The 26,744-nt window shown below is 55.0% G+C and overlaps 2 protein-coding genes and 1 long non-coding RNA gene across 6 annotated transcripts in view; 2 read left to right on the top strand and 1 right to left on the bottom strand.

Annotated features, from left to right (window-relative positions):
* Positions 1-3,722, top strand: part of Snx27 (sorting nexin 27) — a 76,696-nt gene extending 72,974 nt beyond the window's left edge. Inside the window, exon 12 of the mRNA XM_046421773.2 lies at positions 43-3,722. Coding sequence (XP_046277729.1) covers positions 43-90 — 48 coding nt within the window. The 3' untranslated portion in view covers positions 91-3,722. The remainder of the gene's footprint in view (positions 1-42) is intronic.
* Positions 3,723-7,894: 4,172 nt separating this feature from the next.
* Celf3 (CUGBP Elav-like family member 3) lies at positions 7,895-22,054 on the bottom strand. Of its 4 annotated transcripts, XM_058571971.1 has the most exons (14): positions 22,013-22,054; positions 21,190-21,295; positions 19,989-20,071; positions 14,818-14,866; positions 14,404-14,532; positions 14,206-14,285; positions 13,030-13,173; positions 12,776-12,917; positions 12,460-12,609; positions 12,067-12,132; positions 11,598-11,732; positions 11,209-11,352; positions 10,300-10,436; positions 7,896-8,734 (listed from the first exon to the last, which is right to left on the bottom strand). In XM_058571971.1, the coding sequence occupies exons 4-13, from the start codon at positions 14,864-14,866 to the stop codon at positions 10,309-10,311; spliced, it is 1,167 nt and encodes a 388-aa protein (XP_058427954.1). In that variant the 5' UTR covers positions 19,989-20,071; positions 21,190-21,295; positions 22,013-22,054; the 3' UTR covers positions 7,896-8,734; positions 10,300-10,308. The 4 variants fall into 4 exon arrangements, with proteins under 4 accessions (XP_046277506.1, XP_058427954.1, XP_046277504.1 ...); XM_046421550.2 differs by lacking the exon at positions 22,013-22,054 and having other exon boundaries at positions 7,895-8,734; positions 14,404-14,529; positions 21,190-21,931; XM_046421548.2 differs by lacking the exon at positions 22,013-22,054 and having other exon boundaries at positions 21,190-21,931.
* LOC124077309 (uncharacterized) lies at positions 16,809-24,262 on the top strand. The gene is made up of 4 exons (XR_006846583.2): positions 16,809-16,993; positions 19,847-20,051; positions 23,742-23,844; positions 24,198-24,262. It is a non-coding gene; the product is annotated as an uncharacterized LOC124077309 (long non-coding RNA).
* Positions 24,263-26,744: the final 2,482 nt, after the last annotated feature.

Raw genomic sequence — 26,744 nt, 5'->3', positions numbered from 1 at the left:
AGATGTAGCTTCCCAGTAACTCTTTTCTTTTTTTCCTTTCAGAACATTTTCCAGATGGCAAGGTCACAGCAGAGGGATGTGGCCACCTAGCCTTCCCTTTTCCCCTTCCCTTCGTCCTCTTCCTCTTATCCTTCTTGTCTCCCATGTCAGACAGAGTAACCATTAACACAAAAGAAGAGAAAAGGAAAAAAGTCATTATATTCAAAAGCCCTAATCTAAATATTCTTAATAACTCCCTCTGAATTTCATGTATCTGGAATTGAGCTGGTAGAGAACAATAGATGGTCAGTACCAGAAGTCCACTGAGTTAAGACAGGAAAAGAAGTAAGCCCAGCCAACTCGCCAAAGGTGTCTGTCCTTTCTCCTGGGCCTCACATCGACAGACTCTCCTTGTACTATATTTTTAAAACTGGAACTATGAACTTCATCCATTTGCACTGTTCAGACATATATATGTATGTATGTAAAAAATTATATATACACAAATTAACTGCACGTATATACATATATATATTTCTTTTTAAATTTCATATTGATGGCAGTACCTTTTTTAGCTTGTGTTTTTACACACCTTTCACTAGAATTCATGACCTCTCTCTTGCTCTCTTTATTTTGAAACAAACTTTAAAAAGGAAAAAAAAAAATTACAGGGAAAATACCTCTCCTCATGAAGGACTCGAAAAGTTTACAACCTGCTTGGGTTTTTTCCCCCCTTTTTTGTATCGAGTGCAGTTTCTGGCTCATGGGTTGCCATAGAGTCTGAGGAGCAAGGAGCATAGAGTGTCTGTCTTCCAAGAAGGTGCTGGGGAGGAGAAGGAGGTGTGTTTCTGGGATAGCAAGGCTGCAGATCTGCAGGAGAGTCTGTAGACTTGGTGTGATCTGATTCCAGGGCAGTGTTCCTGGCCCACGCTCCCATTCATGGCTTTCTAGCCCACTGTGCATCTCCTTCCTGCTTCTCTAGGGCACCTCATGTGCTTTCCCTTAACTGGCCCAGAGCCAAGTTGAGCATGGGCTCAGGACACTGATGCCACAGGAACCCGAAGCACCTCCCGGTAGTCATTTTCCAGCTCCCTGCCTGTTCCGCAGGGAGAGTATCCATGACCAGAGGTCACACAGACACCTTAGGCATGAAGGTGGGACTTACAGAGGGAAAGGGAGGGAGGGGTACTGTGTGACAGGTCTTACCTGCTCCATTCCTGCCGAGAACCCCCAGAACTGTTAACTCCCTGTGACTTCCTTCTGCAGAGCGTTGGGGAGGGATCTGACAGTGTCTTCAGGGCCTTAAGGGAAAGTGGTCTAATCAAACCATGGCCTGCCTAAACCAGCTAAGAACCCAGGAAGGCGTGGGATTATGGTAGATTTGGGTTGGATCTCCACCTTTTACTTCCACCTTGGAAGGAAAACCTTTTTGTCCCTCCAAGTTCCTCATCTGATTTTGCAGCTAAAGCCAGGTCTGATAAGTAGAGTCACATTCCCGGCTCTGTACTGTATCCTGAGCTCTATACGATTGAGTAAGAAGCACGAAGTCAGGCTCAGATGCAACTGAAACACACCTTTGAACCTTCTTTTTTCCCCTCTTCACCTTTGAAATAAAAACCTCCACAGGATGGCATGGTCTGCTTTGTGTGCCAGGAAATCGATCAGAATTGATTGTAGTTGGCTCCACTGAGCAGTGTGGGGTGATTTGAAGTTTCTCTTTTTTATAACTTGTTTTTACAGATTATTGTGAGGTCACTTTTCCTTCTCTGTCACCCTGTTATCCTGGCAGCCACTTGCCCTGGGGACCTTTCTCCAAACCCAAGTGGAATCAGCATATAAAACATAAGAATGTTAATGTTTAAAGTTGCCGAGGGTACTCATGGTTTGAAGGCTTTAATACAGGATTGACTCCTTTTGGCTTAAATGAATTTAATAATGAGCCAAAGGACCCTAAAAAGAAGATATGTTTATTTCCATTTCAAGATGCTACAGATACAGAGGCTTTTGGCACCAGCTTTGTTTAAACTGTAAAAATAGCAGCAGTGCACCCCTCCTTCCGCTAGAGGGAGAGGGATGAACACACCCGTGAGTCTGTGCACAGCCCAAATGCCGACCTCCCACACACAGGCCGCCCAGAGATTTGAAGGCCCCTGAGAGTGGGCAGATGGTGCGCGCTCCCTTTCTGACTAGCATTGACTTGGTTCTTTGGAGTCTGGGTGAAGGGCCTCATAGGTAGTTAGCCTGCTGGCAGAATCTGTTGGGGAACAGCCTGTACTTAGGGGTATCCCAAGACAAAGCACCCAGCTGCAGCAAGCAGGTGGGAAGGAGGGAGACCCTAAAGGGTGGCATCTTGTCGTTCACGTACTCCAGGCCTCCAGTGATGGAGGCAGAGGTCGCTGTGGCTGTGGAGGTCCACAGGATCGAGCCCTTCTTTGCATGAAGCAGTGTCAGGTGTGACTCTACTTTCCCCTCCTCCCCTGCACTTCCTTTCTCTAATTCCTGCTCTTTCTCTTGGTCCTGGCTTCTGCCCAGGGAGGTGTCTACCCAGTCTTCTTTTGCAGTTTGTCTCTGGGAAATGGGGCTCCCCGTCCCCCAGCTTCACCCGAGCAGAACCACAGGGTCTTCCTGGCCTCTCTCTGTTGTTCCCTCCATACTGGCCTTCTGTCCTCTGGGGCAAAAGCTCAGCTTTTTATGGAGCAGCAGAAAATGTAGGCCCTGAGAAACCTGTCCCTGTGGAAAGGTTCCCTTGGGCCACGCTTTGAGTGCTCTGCTCTGTGTATTTTCATTCTATTCTCCATTTCTCTGCCCTCCCCTTGCCCTAGGCCTAAGCTCAGCACAGGTACAGATAAGTGTGTGCTCCGGCAGCTCCTAGGCCTGGACAGAGCCCTCAGGGAGGAATTAGATAAATATTCCAGCATCCTCATTCCTGGCCCAGTTAGTTCTCTAGTTACCTGGGCCAGTAGCTTTGGGTTATCCCCTTTTGAAGCTCCAAACCCTGTGCTTGGAACAGCAAAATAGGGCACTTACAGGAGGTGGCACTTTTCTCTCTCATCTCAGAATTTGCCAACTTGTAAGCCTAGCAGTTTTCTTAAAGGGAACCGTATGCTAGTTGACCTGAAGTCTCCCTGTCCACATCGCGCTGTCCGGCTGGACTGGCTCAGCAGTAGACTTCAGCACACTGCTGCTCCTTCTCCAGCCCTGCTGGACCACACTGGCTTCCTCTGATGGGGGCTGAGGTGGCTGAGCACAGGCGGGGGGGGGGGGGGTGCTTCTGTAGCTCTCCCCTCCTGCTGCATCCTGCCAGGCCTCCTTCACTGCAGGATGGCAGCAGCTCACTCCTCAGCAATAATCTAGGGTGTGGGGGAAGCTTAGGGTTTGGGGAGGGACAGACCTAAACAGGGGAGTGCCGTGGGCTGGGGGCACTTGGCCAACTGCTAAACTTGGACACCAGTTTTATTTCATGCCCCTATTCAGCTGGTGAGCTGGGCTTCAGTTTTTCCCAGGCCATGCATACTTTTAATTTATTTGAGAGAAACTCTAATTGTATTTTCACTGCAGTATCTTGTATTTTTTATTTGTGATTTAAGAAATGTGAAGAGAAAATACACAGACACATAATGGCTAACAGTGTTTCTTTCATTCCTTGTTCTAGAGCTAACCACTCTAAAATTGTTTGGTAATGTCACTTAGTGTAATTAATTGTAACATATTCTTTTAAATAAATTGATTTATTGATGAAACAATTCTTTGGTTTCCTAGACTACAAATCCTTTGGGTTGTGTGGGAAGAAGGGAAGAGGGACCTTTGAGATTTGAGTTTAGAGTGGTCAATCTGAAAGTGAGAAGGAACATTTAACCAGTTTTTATCTAACCGGATAACTAGTGGGGCAGTCTTTGGAAGGCAGGGCATGAAGGAGAGTGTAGCAGAGAGAAGCCAGGGAGGTCCCTGGTTTGCAGTTCTGTGCCCAGTAGCTCCTTTGAAAATTCCTTTTCTCTCTCAGTTCTCAGAGGTGACTGAGCTTGGCCCTCCTGTCTGCTGGTCATTCGAGGCATTCCTTCCCAGCTGAGAACAGTTAAGGCCCCAGAGCCCTTGGGACAGCGTTTGGCACTGGACCCCCCCAGCCCAGCCCAGCCCAGCCACACATTCATTTTTCAAGGAACTCGGGAAGCTTTCTCTTACGGGGATCTGAACTGAAAAGTACACATTACCCCTAATGAATGCCTAGGAAATACTAGGCACTCGGGGTGGTTGTATCCCTTCTTCTGCCCACATCTCTGAGGATGTGGCTCCACTTACCTGCTCAAGATCACCTGCTCTTTTATGGACTGAACCAGCTCTGAAAAGCATTTGTAGTGGATCAGACATTTTTGTTGTTTTTATAAATCTTGCTTATTGTTTTTATAATCCCTGACTATGTACTTTTGGTACTTAATTGATATAAGAGCAAGGAGCAGTTTGATGTTTGGTTATTTGTTGTTGTTGTTGTTTTTCGGGGGAGGTGTCCTGGAAATTGAACCTGGTGCTTTACTACTGAGCCTTTTTTTTTTTTTGAGGCAGGATCAGAATTGTTTGGGGCCTCACTAAGTTGCTGAGGCTGGCCTTCAACTTGTGATATTCCTGCTTCAGCCTCCCAAATCACTGGAATTACAGGCCTGTGCCACTGTACCTGGCTTCCAGTTTGACATTTTCTTTGTCATTCAGGGTCTTATGCACCAGCCACTGGAGTTGAATATTTGGAATCTGATAAATATTACTATGTAAATGGGAAAAAGTTTGTTTTTTTTTTTTTAACAAGAATACATGGAGAAGTAGAAAGTAGGATTACAAAATTAGAATAATCTATCTACCATGTATTGGGCATTGTATTAAGAAACTACAACAGATAAAAAAGCAAAGAAAAACTTTCTGCTCGCTTATAGCCTCACAGAGAATGAAACACAAATGGCCATAATGCACAGTGGCAGGTTTCAGATTGCTATAAGGACTAGAGAAGGAGGGACTAGAACAGAGAGACCTGGGGAAGAGGGCAAAAAGGAGGTCTTCAAAAAAGGGCTGAGGATATGGCTCAGTGGTTAAAGCAGCCCTAGATTCAATCCCTGGTACCAAAAGAAAAGAGAAGGGGGTAAAAAGAATCGGCCTTGTCCAGAGAAATGCAAGAGTCCTTCTGGAGCAGGGCTTAGGATGTAGAATGAAGTGAAAGTAAGACCTTGAAGAGCTTTTGGTGCCAGGGAGGTGTGAGGAAGAAGAGGGGTCAGGGAAGAGGAAAAGAAGAAAGAAGAAGAAGAAAAAACTTATCAGTTTGAATTAATAAGTAGAAGCAGTGGATAATTGGAAGGAAATATGAGAAAAAAATGGGAAAGTAAAATCTTTCATGATTTAATAACACTGAATTTATGTGAGAAGTAAAAAGACTCCCAAGGCTTTACGTCTGTATGACTGGAATATAAAAATATTTAAGAGTTGAGACTTTTGGGAGAGAAACAGTTTTAGCCTTGGACTATTTAGGCATGGGTGGGAAGCCAGCCCAGATGTCAGCAGTCATTATTAATCAATTGTTCCCCAAGCACCTCGTAGTGTCTGGACGCTGTCCAGGGTAATGGCGATACAGTGGTGAACAAGACAGGGCAGGTCCTCAAGAAATGTCCCTGAATTGGCTTTTCACATCAACTCCGGCTCCTTTGGAGAACTGAGACCACAGGAGAGCAGGAGGAGACACACTGCAGCCTCTGGGTGGATGTGCACGGGAGATGGCGAGGCCGCACTAGACGAGGGACTTGGAGGTGGACCCGCTGGGGCTTTGCAGCTGGATTGGATACGCGAAGTGGGAGAAAGGGTACCCCAGATTCAGGCTCTCATGGGTACATCGAGAGCTGTTTACCAATGAAGACTAAGAGAAAAGGTAATAACGAAACTCAGTTCAGGAGGCAATCCAGCTTGGGAGCACCTGGCTGCGCCTGCTTCCTATCAGGTGGTGAAGGCCGCAGGGCATGGAGAAAAAACAGGGCAGAGGGCAAGGGGTTTGTTAGAAACAAGAGTGTGGGTCAGGGCCGTGGAAGTTCTCCGGTTTGGAGGAGAAGGGGCCTGGCTGTGGAAGGGCTTCCTTCAGTCACAAACCCTGGAAGCTAAAGCTGTGGAGGGCTTTGGAATTTTGGCAAGAGAATTGAAAGACGAAGGAAACCCTGAAAGAGAGGCCATGGCTCTCAAGCCAGCAGGGTCCGACCCCAAAGGAAAGGAGATGCCTTGGGTCCGTGGGTACAGTTCAAAGCTCTAAAAATACAGAAAGGGGATGAGAACACATTGAAGAAATCGTCAGGGCTTCTCTCCCTGAGCCCCGCCATGTTCTGATCACCTCCGTCTCCCTAACAGAGGGCCTTTTTCTAAATGTCTGTTTTCATTCTACGCCTGAAAGTTTCCCCGTCCCTGCTGGTGACAGCCAGTCCACTCTTCTGCCTCAAGAAGTTATCTGCCTTCTTTTTATGCTGCTGTTAACAGTGGACACAGCTTGATTATCACAGAAGAAGAGAGCAGTAGAGGCCGGCGCTGCGCTTGGGCGAGGGGCGGCCACACCTCAGCTCCTGAGCTCAAAGGAGAGGGAGGAAGGAGGAGTGTGGTCGCCTACCGCACACCGCATCCCGGGAGGCAGGTGCTCTTGGTCCAGCACCTACCTCTCCATCTTTCTGTTCTCTCAAACCCCCGAAGCTGAGACGGCTCAAGGGAAAATTCATAATAGGAGATACCAACTCCTGTTGGTCCTTTTCTGGGCTCCTTCCCGTCCCTGACCACACACACCTCCGTCTCTGTGGAACTGAGACTTTTTTATGAACTAGGCTAAAAATCCCGCCTGGTCCTACTGAAGTGTCCCATTCTTGGCCTCTACCACCCAAGAGTCGTTTTCCCCTGAAACCACATCCACAGAGCTGTCTCCTAGAACTTCCCCTTTTGCTTCTCTTTTTAAATAGTCTTAGTCTGGGGCACTTGGAAGAGGAGGCAGAAGTGAGGTAGGGATGGGGATTTACTCCTGTCCAGGGTAATGGCCAGATCAAAGTGGGAAGGTGAGCAGTTTATAAGAAAGCAAGTGACCCATGTACCATGAAGTCAGAGGCCACACCTGTGGGCTCCTCCTGAGCCAGCCCTAAAGAGGGGCCCAGAAAAGGTCTAGGAATTGGAGGGACCTTAGCGCTCAGAGAGTCCACCCTCTACCTGATGGAGCTCACTGCAGCAATCTGCTCCCTACTTGTTGGGACTCTGCCTCAGAGGACAGGTGAGAACAGCATCATGGGGCCTGGAGACGGCCCACAGCCTTCCCTTATTGGCCTTGTGACTCCGGGGAAGTCAGCTGCCCTCAAAGCCTCCCTTTCCCTGTCTGCAAAGTTATGTCCCACCTCGTGGGGTTGTTGGAGGTGGAATGAAGGAATATCCACGAAGGGTCTAGAACAGGAGGACACACAGAACGTGGTCGACGAAATAGAGGTCCAGAATGGAACATGCCTGGGGACAGGGCTCCCGAGAGTCTGCTCCCTGTGCCCAATTCTACAGAACATTCCGGAATTAAGCCCCAAAGAGGGGTGAAGAATAGAGTCACAGAGCCGCGAACAGGCGTGGACTTGCTGAAGGAGGGCTGAGCCGCCCGCCCAGCTGCTCCCCAGCTTCCTTCTCTTAACCTCCCTCCTTCCCCTCCGGTCCCTGCCCTCAACTTTCCAAGACTCTCATTGGATGCTTTTAAACTTTTTTCTTTATTTAGACAGAAAAGACCAACTCTTTAAAAGTAAAATGCAATAAATAAATAAGTTAAGCATAGAGAACTGTCTGAAACTGACTCCCCAGTCTCCCCTTCCCACTCCCACCCCCACCCCATTTTCTTTTCCCTAAAACCTTTTCCTAAAGAAAATGATCAGGTAATAAACCCCTTTAGCCCTCCCCACTCCCTTCCTCCCAAATACCCAGTTACCCCCCAAAAGCAAAGGGAGAAATCAAGAGAGAAAAAAATCCAAGGGCAAAATTGTCTAAACTCCCAGAAAGAGAGATGGCAGCGACCGGGCCGGGCCGGGCGGGCTGGGTGACGCACGGGTGGTCGTGGTATTTACACGGAGGGGGCCAGCAGAGACTGTAAACATTTTTAGGGGTTCAGGGGGAGGTCTTTTCCTCGAGAAAGGAGGAGGGTCTCTGTGGCTGACTGGCGGAGAGGCAGCCCTCAGGGCTCCCCCACACCCTCCTTGGAGGGGGCCCTTGGGGGAGGCAGTGAGTTTTAGGGCTGGGAGCCCAGGATTCAGGGATATCCTACCTCTAGCTGGGTGGAGGGGAGTGCGAGACCAGCTTCTGAGGAGCCCCTACTGCGGGGAAGAGGCTGGGGTGAGGGTGGGCTGGGGAGTGTGGGAGCCCCGCCGCCCACCCTGGGCTTCACGACTAGAGCAGGCCCACTGGTCGGGAGGCAGGTGTGAGCACTGGGCACAGAGGGCCCACCACAGGAGCCCGAGCAGAAGGCAGATACCCTGGAAACTTCCAGCCTATTCCTTGCTCCCTCGCAAAGGCCAAAAGGGCACCTGGGAGGAATAGGCCCGCGGAGCCAGGGAAGCCAAGCCACGGCCGTCAGAGAGGCAGGTGCGTAGCAGGAGCAGGCCAGTGTCCTGTGCCCCCGGGGCCGTGAAGCAGCTTTGGCCCCAGAGCCCAATCGAGGCCCAGGGCAGATGTGCAGAGAGGGCCGGAGCCAGTTGTGGGAGGAGGGTGTGAGGCACCCCTGCCTCTGGCATCTCCAGACCTGTGAAGGAAGGAAACACGGGTGAAGCTTGGGGAAGATGGGGGCAGTGCTGGCCGCAGGCTCTGGGCAGAGGGAGGGGGCTGGGGTGGGTGGTAGCATCAAGATGGGGCTGCCCGAGAAGGCAGGTCATCAAAAAGGCCTCATTCCAAACGGAACCATCCGGCCCCCCAGCCACAAGAGCAAAGGCCAGGAACAGAGGGGATGGGGGGCGTTGGAGGAGACAGAAGCCAAAGGCCATTAGGAAGGAAGCAGTCGGACAGCCCAAGGGAAGAGTGAGGGCTGCAGAGCCAGAGGGGAGGCAAGAGATGAGGAGCAACAGGCAGGCAGGGGGACCAGGAGAAGGGAGGAGTGAGAGACAGACAGACACCTGGAGAGGAGCCTCCGCAAGGCCAGGGCCACCCGGACTGGGCTTAGGGACGAGTCTCGGGGTGAGACCGCCCCGCCTCTAAGCAGAGCTCTCATTCCTTTTTGGAAAGGAACAGAAAAAGCAAGAGAAATGCACAGAACACAGACCACAGTCACCAACCACTGTTGACCAAGCACATCCCGCGAGCTGCCCCCGGCCCTGTCCCTGGGCTGGGGGGAAGCTTCCCTCCACGGCCCCTCCCCAAATAACAAACAATTGGCTCCAAAGACAACACGCTCGTTCCATGCAACTTACAGGGGCCCGGAGCAGGGGTCCGGGGATGGGGGCTTCAGCCGACAATGGACACGGGCCCTGGGCTGGGGGCCCCCGGGGTGGGGGGAGTTAAGCAGCCAGGATTGGGGGGAAAGGGGAGAAACAGAAAACGTGGGTATTGTTCTTGGGTTGTGTGCTTTTTTTTTTTTTCCAGGGGTTTAGTCCAAAGGAGATTAACACAAAAATAACCAAGGCGCACAGATCTGTGGCCCTGAGGTTGGGACGCTGGCCCACAGTGGGGTGAGGGGCTGCTAAGCGAACTTCATCAGGCAATGCAACATTCCAACCTCCGCCACCTAAACCAAAGTGACTCCCACGAGGCCTGCAGCTCAGGCTGCCCCAGTCGGCCCTGGAGGGGCCAGGGTGCACTGCTCTGAGTGGAAGTCACCTGGACATCAGGGCAGTGAGGACCTGGTGTTTCCACCACTGGGAGGACAGAGATTCCAGAAGCCAGTGACTCTAGGACCCTCAAGTACCCTAAACCAAACCTTGCTCCCCCAAACCTGCTCTCCTAATTTCATCCACCCAAAGGAGAACCAGAGAGTGAGAGAGACACAGACATGGACACACTGACCGGACAGACAGAACAGGTAGTGTGAAGCTCTGGGGCAGACACAGACAGACTCGGTTCCTCCTGGCTCACATGGAGTGAGTGTGAGTGAGTGTGAGTGAGTGTGTGAGTGTGTGTGTGTGTGTGTGTGAGAGAGAGAGAGAGAGAGGTGACTGAACAACAGCTGAGGCAGTTCCCCAGGTCCGTTTCCCATGCCCAGAGCCGGGTAGGTGGGGTGGCCCCTGAGGATGGTGGGAAGGGTGGGTGGCGCACTCGAGGGCCCTGGCTGCAGTGTGGGGGTCGGAGAGGGGGGCACAACACCGGAGCAGCACCCACCTGGAGCCCTCAGTAGGGCCGGTTGGCATCCTTAGGCCGCTTTAGCTGGACTTTGAGGCGCTTCATGCCGATCTGGAAACCATTCATGGCCTGGATGGCCGCCTGGGCACTGGCCGGATTGTCGAAACTCACAAAGCCTGGGGTGAGAGGGGCATAAGGCCAGCCGGCCCACCTCCCTCTCCTGCCGTGGGCCTAGGGCTGCCGCTCCGGCTTTCCAGACCTACTTCTTCTAGGTCTCGCTAATGCCTAGAATACTGCCTGCACACCGTGGGCATCAGGAAGTGCGTGTTGGCGGATGGGCTGAACGCGCGATCCCAGCGCAGCCACTTACAGAACGAGGACACGCTTTCCAGCACTCTCTGCAGGGCGGCCTCTTCCTCCGCCTGGTTATGTCTGAATCGGCCTTTTGAGAACTGTCATCGCCAGACCTTACATGGCTTTGAAACAAAGTCCCTGGAGTCCCTGGAGCAGCCTTTCAAAGATGTGAAGCGACTAAGACCTACCCCCTTTGGAAAACCAAACTCCCCAGACTGAGCCTACTTGACTCCATCAAGCATGGATTTGGCGGGCAAACTTTTGTGGATGTACACGCCCAGAATCGAACCCAGGGCCTCAGGCGAGCTAAGCACCCGCTCTACCAGCCAGCCATGTTCTGGCCAACGTTGGTCCTAACAAGGACGAAGCTGTGGTTTTCTACAGGAAGAGAAGAGCTCAGGTGCAACAAGTATGGGATGCAGGGTGTGTCAGAGATGGTCCTGTCCTGCCCTCGGACACTCAGGATCTCAGGTACAGGGCCCATCGTGACCACAGCGCTTTCAGTGGTATCAGACCGTGTTCTAACGTGGAGTTTGGCAACAACAACAACAACAACATGTCTACACTTGGTCTTTTGGATCATCGTATTCTTACCAAAACATTTGCTCTGATTGGTGGCCCGGTCAACAAAGACTTTGGCTGAGATGACATGGCCAAAGGGGACAAACATCTGGAGGATCTCTGAGTCCGTGAACTCCTGGGGCAGGTGGTAGATGAAGATGTTACAGCCATCAGGGCCTGGGTGGCGGCAGAGACCGAGGTCGTGAGCAACAGGGTGCCAGGAAGCAGACCCCGCAGGACCCTCCACTCCTAGCCCAGCCTGCGGCCAGGGCTCCGGCCACCCAGTCCCCATTTGTTTTCATCCCCACACACGGGCAGGAGCTAGGTTTGGCACAGGGCAATCGGAAGTCCCTGAGACCACAAGGAGGACCTTCCTATCCCTGAAGGCTTGTGGCTATGAGGACCCTGCCCAGGCCTGGCACCTTCTCGCTGCTGCTGCTGCTGCTGCTGCTGTTGCTGCTGCTGCTGTTGAGGCGGAGGTGGAGGCTGCTGGGCCACTAGGGCGGGAGGCTGCGGGAACGCGGGCGCAACCAGGCTGTAGGCTGCCGGGTAGGCTGCTGGGGGGACAGAGAGAGCCGAGGGTAGGCTGCTGGGGGGGACAGAGAGCGCTAAGGGTAGGCTGCTGGGGGGACAGAGAGCCGAGGGCAGGCTGCTGGTGGGGACAGAGAACGCTAACGGACAGATCTCCCTCCCCTCACCCAGGCCAGTGGGATCCCCAGAGCTAAGGGTCTGTCAGGAAAAGCCCCTCAGCCCCCCAGACCCATCCTGTGGATAAGGCTTGTCCGGAAAGTGCAAGGAGGCACTGGCAGAGCCGAGAAGCCCAGATCCACGCCTGGCCTCCTTCCTCTTGTGGTCCCCCCACTTGGGCAGGGCCTGTGCGAGGAGCCTCACCTGTATAGTGCTGCATCCCTGCGTAGGCCTGCTGCAGGGGGTCCACGGGGGCCGCGGGGCTCTGGGCTGAGGAGAGCAGGGACCCTGAGTGGCTGGCACCCAGCAGGAGCCACCAGCTCCAAGCAGAGACGGGCAGGGGAGGAGAGCCTCCGCTGGGCACGGGGTGCGGGGCCATAAGGCAGGAAGGACTGGGGTCTGGCTGTCGTGCTACCCTGGAGGTGTGGTCCCAGCTCTGAGCCCCAGCTTCCCTGGTCAGAAATAGAGAGTACCCCTGCCCAGGATGGAGGAGCCTCACTGGAACCCTGGGGCTAGATGGGGCAGTGTGGCGTGACTGCCAGGACGGGCCAGGTGGCTTGGAGGAGGACCAGGCAGGGTGACAGGCGGAGGGCCCACCTGGGTAGGGGTGAACCCCGTTGGGATACAGAGCGTCGGGGGCAGGCTGCCCAGTGGGCTGGGTGGGCACCGGGCTGTAGCCGTTGACGCCCAGGGCAGCAGGGATGGCAGAGACGGGCGTGGCAGCGATGGCAGGAGGGGTGCTGGTTCCTGGGAGGAGAGAGCCACAGAGACAGCGGAGAAGGGGACACAGAGGCGGAGGCCCAGTCAGCGAGTCTGAGGGCAGCGGAGCGACGAGCCCCCCTGGGCCCCACCAGGCCGTAGTGCCCTGGCCCCCCGTGATGCCCAGCCCCGCCCTGCCCTGCACAGGCCTCACCTGAGGAGGGGGTGATGGGGGTGGCGATGAGGCCATTGGCATTGATGGCGGCCATGTGCTGCATCTGCACGGCAGCCATGGTGGCCATGGGGCTGAGGTAGGCACTGTGGGCCGCTACCAGGGCCGCCTGCTGCTGCATCAGCTGGAAAGAGGGACACAAGGTGGGCTAGGCCCAATGTGTCAGGAAGATGGGGCAGGACACAGCGGCCAGGAGAGACAGGGACGGGCCAGGCTCAGCCAGGGCGAGTGCTTACGGCCTGGGTGTAGGCGCTGTAGGCTCCAAACTGGAGGGCGATGGGGCTGAACATGCCCAGCTGGGTGGCCACCTGCTGCATGCGTCGCAGACCTCGCTCCTTCTCGGTGTCAGCGAACTTCACCACCAGGCTGGATGAGGCACCCTGGGCACGGGCCCCACATGCAGGTCAGAGAGAGAGACAGTCAGCACCTCTCCTCCCCAGGGGCCAGCCCCTGGCCTCGTCCAGCCTCCTGCACTGGTGTCTTTGGATCAGAAGCCACCGTTTGGTCCACGCCACATGGGGAGATTCTGCTCTACCCGCTCCCTGTGCCAGGATGTGCAAAAGGCTAGAAAGAGTCGGGGACCGTGAAAGGGCGTCACCGCTCCTCCAGAGGATCCACACCTGGAAGTCCTCCCCTTGGTGGAAGAGCCACAGCAGAAGTCTACTCCTGCCCCAGAGCTGCCCCCACCTCCCTATAGGGCTCCTGCCCCACAGCCTGGTCCTCATGGTGTGCTCAGTGGATGCAGCCTCAGGCTCTAACACCAGCCTGAGCTGAGTTAAACACACACTGGGACATTTTCAAGGACTGTCATAGAATCTTAGGCTCTAGAGTGGCAGGGGCCTGGGGTCACCTAACAGGGTTCTCCACCCCATGCTGTCTCCTCCCCTCCGCGCCCCGCTCAAGGCTGCCCAGCTCTGCTGAAGACAACTGCCGCCCCTCAGAGCTCGGGAGTCGTTCAGAGGTTTGCTCTGCTGGGAGTTCCCAGAGGCACTCAGGTGACCAACACCAATGTCAACATGCATGGGGCTTCTAAGCAAGAGTCTGGCACCCCAGCAAGTGGGGTGGGGATATGGCAGGTCTGAAAGCCATGTAGGAGGTTGGAAGGGCTGAGGAAAGGAGGCGGAAGAGGAGGTGAGGGACTGGGCCTGAGGGTGAGGTGGGTACAGGAGAAGAGAGGTGGGGAGATGCTCTTTGACATATGGCCCTAGAGGGCTGTTTTTCTGCCAAGACATTCCTTTCAAATAATTGAAGAGGGCTGGGAACTGGCTCAGTTGGTAGAGTGCCTGCCTCGCGTCACGAGGCCCTGGGTTCCATCCCCAGCACCACCAATGAGTGAAGAATCCTATCCTGAGTGGACTGCCCCTCTGCGCCAGGGCCTGGGGAGGGGAGGCTGGGGAGGGGGCTGGGCTCACAGGCAGGGTCCGGCTGCTGTGGAGGGTGTTGATGGCGGCCTGGGCCTCAGCATGGGTCTGGAACTTCACGAAGGCGCAGCCTAGAGAGGTGGGGATAAAGAGAGGGGTGAGCCCCACCTCAAGGCCACGGGAGACCTACTGATAAGGGGCCAGCAGGGAGGGACAGGAAGGCCAGCCGGGAGAGGGGCGGGTAACTACCTTTGCTGGTGCCATCTGGCCCCCGGAGCACAGTGCACTCATCTATGGTCCCGAAGGGCTCGAACATCTTCCGGACGTCCTCATCTGTCTGCTGCTTCCCTAGCATCCCCACAAAGAGCTTCCGGTCTTCTGGGGGGTAGGGCACAGGAGGAAGGACATGCTCAGGCCTCCAGCTACTGTCCCAGCCTCTTCCCCGCCTCTCTTCCCTGGAGTCTGCCACTACTTCCCGCCCTGGGGACCAACGCCAGGGTGTGAAGTGGGTGCCGACTGGGAGTAGGGTGCTGGCGGCTCCATCTGGCCTGGGAACTCTTCAGAATGATCAGAATTTCTTCCTGGAGGAAGACTGCCCCTCACCTCCCCAAGCCCTGGGCCTGGGGTGGGAAGAGAGGCATGGAGTCTCGGGTGCGGACCTACCTCCTCGGCTCTCGCTGTCGGCGGGCTTGACCTGGATCGGCCTGTTCATCTGAAGGAGAGAAGAGAAGGCAGATCTAGGGCCTCCCAGAACTCCCAGGAGCCTCCCCGCTGGCCTGCAGAGGCTGGGAGAGCAAGCCCCAGGCCCAGGCAGTTTCCCTAGCCACTAAGTTTCCCGATGGGCAGCAAGGGCCTAGGATTAGGACCCGAGGGGATCAGAGGCAGGAGAGAGAGGATGTGAGGAAGATGCTCATGGGCACATGGGCTCAGCTTGGCCCCAGTGCCTGGGCCAGGGACGAGTGCTACTCTTCCTAGGGAAGAAGGGGTCCTGCCCATAGGACCCAGGTCCTGAGACAAAACCCAGCCAAGGGACTATTCAAGAACTGCCTTCCTTCTACAAAGTCGGAGCAACACAGGCCACCCCATGGAGAAGCCCCCAAGGACTCTAGACTGAGGGAGATCCCACAGAGGCCCAGAGTTCCTTCTGACCCCTGGAGGTGTGTCTGCTTCTCTTTCTGCCCCCCTACACCCCTTGACCCCAGGGGGAAGGCACTCGGGCAGCACAAAGGGAGCAGATGCCCAGTCTCCGTGGCAACGGGAGAATGCGCACCATGGCAACCGCCCACTCAGCCTGATTTATCCGTCCCCGTCGCCCTGGCGACCGTGGTGACGTCATCACTTCGGCTGCTCCACACACCCGGAGCAGGAGTGGGGAGGGGGGTGGGAACAGGGTTTGCTGGGGTGGAGGATTGGGTGGGGGCTGGGAGGTGGGGGAGGGGCCAGGAAAACGTCCTGGTCCTGGAGGGAGGTGTGCAGAGCCAGCCCGTGGGGGCCACACTGCCCCTTCTCTGCCTCCCTCCTCCAGAGCACATCCCGCTGTCTGCAGAGACAGCGCTGAAGGAACAGAGGATGTCCCCAGCTCCTTCGCAATTCTCCCTGGCTCACAAGTCCCCCAGAGCTCCCCCCTCTCCCTGACCCCTGCAGTGTCCCCCTTTGCTCAGTCTTCAGTGGGGATGGGGAATCGCTAGTTCCACTCTCCATGTCTTGTTTGGTGAGAGGACTTGGAAATGACTCCCACAGGTTGGTTTCCTTAGCAGGGTGGGGAGCTTGGTAGGAACCGGAAATGGAGAAGGACTCAGCTGCAATGTCTGAGGACTTTGACCACTGGGACCACACCTGTCCCCCTCATTCACCTGATGGTGGGGCAGTCCTATTCCAGTGCCTGTGAATAAATAAGAGTAAGAGTCGGGGCCAGGGCTGGGCTCAGTGGTAAAGCGCCCGCTTTGCGCGTGTGAGGCTCCGGGTTCGATCCTCAGCACCTCATGAAAATAAATAAAGATGCTGTGTGCTCATCTACAACTAAAATGTTTTTTTAAAAAGTAGACAAACTGTTCCTTTGCCTTCTGGGGGTGGGGCTGTGAGTTAGGAGACCTGGGCATGGGACCAACCAGCCCAGCCTTCCACTAGTTGTGTGACCTTGGGTTAGTCAATCTCTGCTCTGCCCTTCAACTTCCTCATCTGAAAACCAAGGGGGCGGACCAGGTGGTCTCCAGTCAGGTTCCCTTCCACGCTGGTGTCCCAGCGTTTGGAGACTCTGTGTGGCATCACTCAACACAAAATGCAGAAATGACAGCTGCCCCTGCACCTCCTTATGCTGGACCCATGTGCCAAGTCATGCCTGGCACTCTGCAAGGCATTCACAGCCTCGGACCAACCCTAACCCACCTCAAAGGACACTCCTGCGCCAGGCCAGGCCCCACCCCCAGATCTCTGGATCTGAGAGCAGCTGGTGGGGGAGCGAGGTCACAGTCCACAAATCCTCCAGCCAACAGCCCCCAGCTTTATCTCCCACCAATCTGGGATTATCCCATCTGGGGCTCAATCTCCTTAGGAGTGTGTGTGTGTGTGTGTGTGTGTGTGTGTAGGTCTGGGGTCAGAAGCCAGGGGCTTCATGGTCCTTCACCTCCTCTCCTGTACCGCAGCCAAAACAATCAGGAGATTTCCTCACAGACACCTTGGCAGAACCAGCTCGCCCCACCAGGGGCTCAGCACAGGGGACTCTTATGCGTGGCACCAACCCCTTCCCAACAGGCTCTTGGGGATTTGCTGTTCTGGTTGGAGACGGGAACCTGGGACCCAGAGAGAAAGGATGTGGTTCCCTCCCTGCACAGACTTGCAGGTACGAAAATAGCTCACAGTAAACAGCACGGCTGAGGTGGATTCTCAGAGACTCCTGTGCCTAGCCACAACGGGCACCATGGCGAGGGAGACCGCCACTCCCTCCAGGCCCCCGGTGCCCACTGCCAGCCTCCTTCCTCCTGGCCCAGCACTTCCTGTGAGAAGCTGAGGCTTTGTTAGCTCAGCTCTGGCACACCTGCCCCCTCCCCTGAGTCCAGCTGTGCCTGTTTACCTGGCAACCCGGCAGGCGCCTCTTCCCTAGCTACCACCCGCCAGGTGATAAGCCCTCCCCAGGGCCTCCCAAAGAGGAAGGGGCAACTTATACCCCAACCAAGAATCGCTGAGCTGCCTCGGACAGGATCACTTTTAAGTCCCCATTCTTCCCACCAAGAGCAAAGCCCCCTTTTCGAGAAGAGCTCATTGTTCCCACAAAGTCTGATTGTCTCCAGGGTGCAGGTCTTCCACTCCTGACTCCACAACTCTTCTCTGTGCCCGGGACCACTCACAGGTGGGGCCAGAGCCCACCTCTCCCTGTCCACAGAGTGGGATTTCACAGAGTAAAGGAAAAAGACGAGGACAAACAGATGCATCCTCCAGGAGACCCCACCTGGCTCACAGGACCCCTCAGGAACCTGTAGCAAAGCAGCCCCTGGGAGCTATTAGTGGAGAGAAGAGGAAGTGGGGCTTAATGGGCATAGATGCAACCCCCATTCTTTCTTTATGCAGCCCCAAACACTACTCTAATATGGTAGCACCTTCTAGATTTGGGCATAAAAAAGATGGGGAGCAAGGAAAGAGGGTTAAATGCCCTTATTTAAAAAAGAACCTGCACCAGGCATGGTGGTGCGTACTTATAATACCAGATACTTGGAAGGTTGAGGTAGGAGGATGGCAAGTTTGAGGCCAGCCTCAGCATCTTAGTGAGACCCTGTCTCCAAATAAAAAATAAAAAGGGCTGAGGTTGTAGCTTAGTGGTTGAGCACCCCTGGGTCAATCCACCGTAGTGGGCAGAAGGGGACCTGCAGTAGGAGGGCTTGGAGATTACAGAGTAGGAAGAACTTCCCAACAGAATCATGCAGCAGCTGACACACTGTACACACACACACACACACACACACAACACACACACACACACTATCTAAGGGAAAAGGCAAGTGGCAAAGAACCGGGAGGGTAAAAAGGGCCAGGGAGGACTTGCTTGCAGACACCTGCTTGCCTTGAACTCCTTGGGTCTGCTCCCCAAGCCCCCGGCCAGAGGCACCCCGTGGGAGAGTGGGACCCCTCATTTCTTATTGGAAGCTGTCAGATCTCTCTAGATTCTGTCCCCTGGGGCAAGGGCCAACGTGGGAACTCTGTGTCACCTGGAAGCTTTGGAGAAGGGCTAGACAATCATTAACCTGGGCTCCCTTCTCCCTCCCCCTCCCTGGGGCCTTAAGAAGGGTAGGCAGTGTCTCTGTGTCCTGGACACAGGGTAGATACCCCCAGTGGCAGGACCCACACTTGGGACTCACACCCACCCCTGCCTGTCTCCAAGTCCCCACTTTGGTCTCCCTTCTCTCTCTCTCTTTTCCCCTGATCCCCTCTGGTTTCTGCAGAGACTCTGAAATAGGGAGACAACAGGGAAAGACTAATGGCAATGGATGTGAAAACTCTTTGATTTGTTAGGGACCTCCAGAGAGAGAAGGGAGGGAAAGAAAGATGGGACTCAGTGGGGACCAGGCTCATGTGTGCCCCCCCCACATCTGGCCTGCTGGGTGCTCACATGCGTGCGTGCGTGCATGAACACATGCTCGCCCTGGATCCCAGAGCCTCTCGCACACAGGCACGGTCCTCCGCTGTGCAGGGACGCTGTTCTAGCTACTGAGTGGGACAAGGTGATGGGGAGGGGCAGCGGGGTTACCTTCCCAGCTGAGGGCAGAGGCCAGGGAGGACCTGGAAGGGTTTGAGGTTGGGAGAGGTTCGAACAGTTCTGATTTTCTTGGATCCTGTCCTCCCCGCCCCCATCTGTTCTGTCTGTTTCCCTCCCAGGAAGAGATGGATGATCAGCACCATTCTCTGCTTCCCACGTGGGGAAGGAATAGAGGCCAGATGTGTCTCCAGCACCCAGACTGTGCTGAGCAAATGTTTGCTGAGAGCAGGGGTGGAGTTAGATCTCAGGAAGTACTTCCTGGGATTCACAGTCTGGGGAAAACAGAAGCAGACAGAGCAAAAGGGAATGGGGTCTCCTCTCCCTTCAGTTCCATGAGTTGGGTGGGGGGCAGTCTGAGATTCTTTATTCCTAACCTCAGTTGTCAGCCCAAGTCTTGCAAGGCCAACTGAGAAAAGAAACAAAGAGATGTGACCTTACTGCGGGGGGGGGGGGGACCACATCAGGGCCATCCCAGCCTCCCTGGGCGCACTGGGCAGGGGCAGGGGCAGGCCTGCTTCTCCACAGTGTTGCAAGCCCTGTCCTGGCTACCTCGTAATCATGTCCAGGCCTCGCTCCAGCCCTAGGCCTGTGCCTCTGTTCCCAGGGCTCTTCCTTGGAGACCCGAGGGGAGCATGGCTGAGTTCAGAAACCAGCACTAGGATGCCAACCAGCAGGCCCAGCTGCCTAGTCCCAGGGTGGCAGCACCCCTCCCCCATCTCACAGCCCCCCAGGCTGCTTCTCCAGAGCCACAAAAGAGTGCTTGGGTGCCTCTGTCAACCCCGACCCGTGGCTCCTGGTCCAGGGTCTTCTCCCCACACTCCCCACTAAGTCATCCCTCCAGCGCGGTCCTGAGGGCAGGTGGGGAAGTGGGGGAGGGGCTGCATCTGCGCCTCAGAAAGGAAAGGTCAGTTTACGCCACTAAAGGTTCTTGTTCCTCCTCTCCAGGTAAGAAGAGGAAAATGCATGCATCTGCAGGAAGAAAGGTGGATGCTGAGAAGAGAGGGACTTCCTGGTGATGACAGGGGGGGAGTCCCCTGCCACCTCTAAGACCTTCTGGCCTCCTGGCCCTGAACAGGACGGCACTCACCCCTGGAAGCGTCTTCTGTTCGTGCAGGGCACTCTGGGCCTTCAGGGCTGAATCGCGGGCACAGTATGTCAGGAAGGCACATCCTGAGGAGGGCAGGGGCAGAGAGACAGGGTGGGGGTGAGTCCTGGCCTCCCTCCCTGACGGGCTCCCCCAGGAGACGGAGGACTGGGGGGGCTTTTCCCATCTTGCCATCTCCTGCCTGCTGGGCTGGGGAGCTCTGAGGGGTGGACGCTCCGTCTCAGAAGTGGGCCTGCTGGTGAGGTGGACCAGGGAGGGTGCTGGGCTCTTAGGAGATGGCCCAGGTGAGAGCTCATGGCCTGGTTCTCTCTTCCTCATCCGCTCTCCTTCCTCTTCCTCCCTTGCCTTTCCTTCCCCTCCATCTTGGCCACCCCTCTGCTCTCCAGTTTTGCCTGCTTTCTCATGTCTCCCTGATGACAGGGGAGGCAGGTACAGGCTGGAGAGTGGATCGGAGAAGGAGAGGAGAGAGCAGTTAGCCGGAAGTGCTTTTTCTCGGAGCCCAGTGGTGGGAGGGGGGGAGTGTGGCCCTCCTTTCCCCAGCGATTGGAGCTCTTCAAGCCCTGACCCTGGGTCAACCCTGCTTAGCCACACAGTCCTTGGAGAGACCTCAGGGGCATCCTCCCTTTTAACTTCAGACCCTCACCAATCTATCCTTCATGCCCTACTTCTCAGGTCCCCCTCTTCAGTCTTGGGGCTGCCGTGCCCAGGTCATTTCCACAGGCTGGGCACCTGACTCTGTGCCCTGACCCATGTCCCAACACTATCTGAGGCTACTCAGAGCCTCAGTTCTGCCCAAGACACACACACACACACACACACACACACACACACACACACCCCTCCAGCTCCCTGTCTTCCAGACCAGCTCTCCTGTCTCTTCATTCTTCCTGGAGTCCACCCACAGCATCAACACCTCCTTTCATCTCTGGGATCCACATTTTTGCAGCCTCTTGAAAACTCTTCACCCCAAAGCGCACCCCTAAGTCCTCCATCCTCAGTCCCCTGGTCACTCTACCTGAGTTCTCGTCCACCTCCTCCATCCGTCCGGAGTCCCCTGAGCCTGAGCACTTCTCCCCCAGATCAGCCCTTCCCAGTCACTCCATTTCTCCAGCCTGGCCTCTCCCTTCGTCCCAACCTCCCAGTCCACCCACGGCCACCCCTCCAGCCTAGCCTGACCCCTCACCCTTGTGCAGCCCGGTGTACTTGTCCTTGATGACAGTCAGCTCGAAGATCCGACCAAACTGCTCGAAGATGGGTTTCAGGTCCTTTTCCTCCAGATGCCTCGGGATCTGCCCCACAAACAGCTTGATGGCATCCGGCTCCTTCATTGGGGCGGCCCACGAGGAGGGGCCGAGGGGAGCAGGGAGAGGCCCCAAAGCCAGGGGAGCTGCCCAACCAGGAGGCAAGTGGTGGGGGCCGGGGGCCCCGCCTGGGCTGGCTTTCCCTTTGGCCCCCAAACACTCTGAGCCGAGGAGCAGCTCTTCACACAAAGGAGGCCCAGGGAGCCGGGCCGAGGGGTCAGGGGTCTAGGCAGACACTGTCGCGCCACCAGGGGGCATAGCCCCACACACGGTCTCCCTCCCGGAGACCTGGCAGAGATCCCAGGATGGGGGTCAGTGTGGCCAAGACCCGAGGGCTGGGGCGCAGCCGGGGCGCTGGACTTGGAGGGCTGGGGCCGCGGCGAGGGAGCTGGAGGTGGGGGACCGGGCCTGGCCCGGGCGCTGGGCGGAGACTGACAGGGCTGCCAGGCGTCAGAGGGGGCCCTCCTGATGTGGGGCAGGTGGATCTCTCGCTGGCTTCCCCAGGGAGGACACCTCCCTGTGGCCGGTCCTTCTGCGGGGTCCGAAAGAGGCCAGACGCTGGGTCTCGGACGGCGGCAGGGCTCCGGGGGTCCCTGTGGCCCTGCCGCCCCCTCAGGTCCTCCCTCGCCCCCCCACCCCACCCCGGCCCCGGGCCTGGGCTGCTGCCGGCTGCTCCCGCCGCGGGCCGCCTGCTCTCCCGGTCACCTGGGTCCCGGAGCTCTGCTCTCCGGCCGCGCTCTCCTCAACAAAAACCTCCCCCTCCACACCCCCTCCCCACTCCCACCCCCTCTCCCCCGGCAGCGGTGATGTCAGTCTCAGGGGCAGAATGCAAATTCTCTACCCTGGAGAGGGACGCACAACCCAGGCGAGAGCCACGCCCTCTTTCCGTCTCGGTCCTCCCGGACTCCCTTCCCGCCCCCAGAAGAGCAGCTGGTCCTGTTGATGACAACCCTTCCCCCATCTTAGCCCCAGCCAGGAGTTGGGCCAGGCACTAAGATGGAGAATTTATAGAGGAGCCCTAAGGTGGGGTCCATTGTTCCGGGGGCTGGAGCTGTCCCCGGTGCTGGAAAGAAGACCCAGGAGATGGGAGCTGGGGGCGGGGAGGAGAGGGAGTCGGCATGGGGGGAGCCTGAGAGTGGAGATCCAAGGAAAGAAACCACGGGAAGGAAATCACGGATACAACAGTTGGGCGGGTTGAGAGAGAGGGAGGCATGGACAGGGAGGGACACAGGTCGCAGAGTCTGGGGACCGAGCAGAAGGGACCCGGGGAGGAAAAAGGAAAGGGAGGTGGGAAGAGGAAGAGCAGGTTGAGGGATGAGGGCAGAAGGAGAACTGTGTGTTTTCCAGAAAAGGAACCAAGAAGCACTGTCGCTTGCTGGCCTTTGCCGACACCCCCTTGTCTCTCTCGGGGTTCGGGTGTGTAAGTGTGTGGGCAGGGAGGCGCAGCGGGAGGTCACTTGCTGGCCTTTGCCGACACCCCCTTGTCTCTCTCGGGGTTCGGGTGTGTAAGTGTGTGGGCAGGGAGGCGCAGCGGGAGGTCGCACTTGGAAGCGCCTTCAAGACCAAGACAGCGTTCAATCCAGGGTTCTACTGTTCCCGGTGTCTAGCACCGTGTCTTTTTCAAGCGTAGTAGGTGCTTAACAAACACTTCGTGACAAGAGTGGACTCCTGATTCTCTCGGTGGGAAGAAACACAGCTGCCAAGTCCCCGTCAGGGAAGCAAAGCCAAATTACTCCTTCCTTTGCTTCTTCCTTCAAGTGAGTTCCTTGGATGGGACTCGCTCTGATTGAGTCAGGTAGCAAAAGGAGTCCGGAAGCACCTCTGGGAGCCATTATTCCCTGAAAACAATTATACCTGTATGCATGATTGGCATGCTCCAGGATCTGAGGGAACCTGCTCCTGCGTTCACTGGGCCCACTCAGCGACAGTGGTGGCTGTCAGAGGCTCTCCTACCAGGACTCACAGCTTTTGACTCACACCCGCCCTCCCTGTCATTCCCTTCCTCACCCCAGGGTGGGGCTGATGTCTTCACAGTGGTGCTGGTGTCTTTGAAATGTGTCCCAGCCCAATCCCAGAGACTGACAGTCTCCTCTTCTGGAAGCGAAATAATAGTAACAGCACTTATATGGCACTTACATTGTCCCAGGCATTGTTCCAAGTGTGTTTTACTTTCTAACTCATTAAAACCTCACCACCGCCCTGCGCCCTGCGAGGTGGATTCTATCATTATCTCCAAACAGAGATGAAGAATCCAAGGTACAGAGCGATTAAATAACTTGCCTCAGGCCATGCAGCTAGAAAGAGGTCTTGCTGAGATTGGAGCCTGGGCAGTCTGGCCCGAGTCTTCGCACTTAACTCCCACATCAAACATTCCTCTTGGGAGTGGGGCCAGTGGTTAACCCTGACCTTTCTTCCTCTTCTGTCTTCATTTAAGCCCTGGGTGAGACAGTCCTTCTTTCTACTGCTTGATTCCATACTGACCACCTGCCATCCTTCCTTAACCTGGGTTTTTGTGTCCTGAAGCTACATTCTGACAGGTGCGTATATTTGAGTGGAAGTGTGTGTGTGTGTGTGTGTGTGTGTGTGTGTGTGTGAAGATTTGTGTACACTTCATCCTGTGGATGCCCAGGCCCTCAGTAGGGGACCCTGAGATGGAGATGGGGTGAGGGCAGTAGTAGTAGTAGTAGGAACTCAGGGGCCAGGTTCCCTCAGATCCTATCTCCAAAGTGGCTTTGAGTCAGGTAGTAGTTGCCCACCCCCGATGCTGCTTTCCTGCCTTCTAATCTGATCTTGGTATTTATGGAGATGCTAAATAGATCACGCCCTCTGAGGATGCAGAAGGGAAGACCCCACAGCCCACTGATCTCATTACTCTGTGTCTTCTCAGCAGATCTGCCGCCCTGAGGCTCACTCAGGCTTGGACCTAATCATATTAATTGAAATATTAAACATTCACAAAAATGAATTTCAATGAACTTCTCTCAGTCCTCCTCCCAGTCAGTAATTGGGGAGACAGCGGCAGCCAACAAAACGCCTCTGAGCCTTCACTTTATTTGTGGCCCCAGATGGGAGGTGTCAGTCTGAGAAAAGAAGCTGGATTTAGGGGGGGGAGCTCTCATCAGACCCTCCTGGCACATCTCTCATGTTCTTTCAGGACAGGGGGATGGAAGCCCTGTGAGGTAAGGATTGGGGGGTGGAACCCTATGACTCAGGGTAGTATTCTGGGGAATTTTTCTCGAGGAGGAAATGAGGCCTCACGCCCTGATTCTTCCAAGATACTTTCTCTGCCTACCATCCCTCTTTCTCATTCCGTTGCAGTCAAAGCTACCTGCCCTATGTAAAAAGATCATTGACTTTATAAAGGAAGAGTCCTGTTCCTGGTTTTAGATTCTGAGGAAGTGAGAAATGCCAGATAACTGGGATATTTTTTAGAAAAGGTAAAATGTGATGGCCTATGTGGGCAGAGCAGCTGATCATCCAGTACTTACTGCTTCACTGAACCCAACGAAAACGTCTGCAGCAGAATTATGAAAGTACAAAGGACAGATTATGGAACCTTCCTGCCTTCAAGTGGCTTGTACCCCAAGTGGGGAAGTGAGACAGAAAAACACAATCTGTAATAGTGAGAACGGAGATGCTGTTAAGAAAGCCAAAGTAGCCTCTCTCACATACGGGCATCTGGACAATAGGGAGTGATCAGTCAAGAAAGGATAAAGTGCCAGGCATGGTGGTGCCTTGGCAATTTAGTGAGATCCTGTATCAAAATAAAACATAAAAAGAGGGGCTGGGGATGTGGCTCAGTGGTAGAGCGCTTGCCTAGCACCCGTGAGGCACTGGGTTTGATCCTCAGCACCACACAAATATAAATAAATAAAATAAAGCAACTGTGTCCATCTACAACTCAAAAATATTTAATAAATACATAAACAGGGCTAGGAATGCTGGGTGTGGTGGTGCACACCTTTAATCCCTGTGTCTCTGGAGGCTGAGACAGGAGGATCACTAGTACAAAGTTAGCCTCAGCAACTCAGCGAGACCCTGTCTTTATTTTTTAATTCTTAAATAGATTTTATTTATTTATTTATTTATGTGGTGCTGAGGATCGAACCCAGTGCCTCATGCATGCTAGCAAGCGCTCTACCACTGAGCCACAACTCTGGCCCAATAGTATATGTATATATATATATATATATATATATATATATATATATATATATATTTAACCTGCTATATCCAAATTCTATTTCAACAGGTAATCAAAAAAAAGTTATTAGCAAAATACTTTACATTATTTTCACACTAAGTCTTCAAGATCCAGAGTGTCTTTTACATTTCCAGCACATCTAACACCTACAGCCACATTTCAAGTGTCAGAGCCATGGGTGGTTCTAAGAGACCACACTGGCTAGTGCAGATCTGCAGGGGTCACCGTTAGCTTTTCTGGGCAGTGTGAGGTGGAGAAATAGATCTTAGCCAACAGGACCCATCGAGTCTGCTTAACCTCTGCTCCCGCAGGAAAACTAACTGTTCTGACAGATGGCAGCTTATCTCCCTCTCACTCTCTTAACCTTCTCTCCTAAAAAGCAAACAACCAAAATGATCACTAACCCACAGGAGGCTCCGGGAAGAGGTCTGCAGCCCAGTAGCTAGCGTACCTCTTTCCCTGGCTGGGAACGGCCTCTCCGAGTCTTTGCAGACCACTGAGGGCCCATCTAATGCTGAGCTGGTTTCCCGTGCTGTTTCCCTGTTCCTTGGGGCAGTGGTTCACAATCCCTGTCGGCTTCTCTCAGCCTCTGAAGGCTGCTGCTGCGCGAGACCCCGTGGGTGTGGAAGCTCAGCGTGTGCGTGTTGACAGGCTCCTGCCCTTTCCAGGCGGCCACTCTCAGCTCCCTAACCCTCCTTAATCAGATACTAGAAGGCCCATTCCCCTTCTCCTCCCTTATCCCCTAGGGAGTGAGAGAAATAATTCGGAATTTTGGGGGAACCCAGGGTGAAGAGAATATTAATCTACATATAAGAGGGGAAATTCTGCCAGGGTGCCCTCTCGGTCCTTTCCAGCACCTTCTCTGGGAAGGCCCCTTCCTTTGCAGAGCCCCTCACTCCAGCTCCGGGGCGCTCCCCTGTTTTAGGAGTCCAAGGCTGCAGAGAGCGTGGAGGCGGTGCCCGTGATTCGCCCTGCTCGGGAGGCTGAGGCAGGAGGATCACAAGTCTGAGCAAGTCTGGGTGCTGGGGAGGTACTTGAGTGGTAGAGTGACCCACGCCGAGAGGCCCCGGGTTCGAAAGCCAGTGTCAAGGGGCAGGGACGGGGGCAGGGACGAGGGCGGGGAGACGCGAGATTCAACGTCCGCGTCTGGGGACGGACAGCAGGTCGGCCTCGGGGTGGTGGATTCCCCGCCCCGTGACCAGGCGTCCTGCGGCTTCTGCCTCCGCCAGGACC

This window comes from Marmota monax, unplaced genomic scaffold, assembly GCF_021218885.2.
Source record: "Marmota monax isolate L192 unplaced genomic scaffold, Marmota_monax_Labrador192_F-V1.1 WCK01_AAM20220418_F8-fsc00108, whole genome shotgun sequence".
Lineage (NCBI taxonomy): Eukaryota > Metazoa > Chordata > Mammalia > Rodentia > Sciuridae > Marmota > Marmota monax.
Note: the sequence above shows the minus strand (reverse complement) of the source record. Positions and strands in the feature narration are given on the sequence as shown.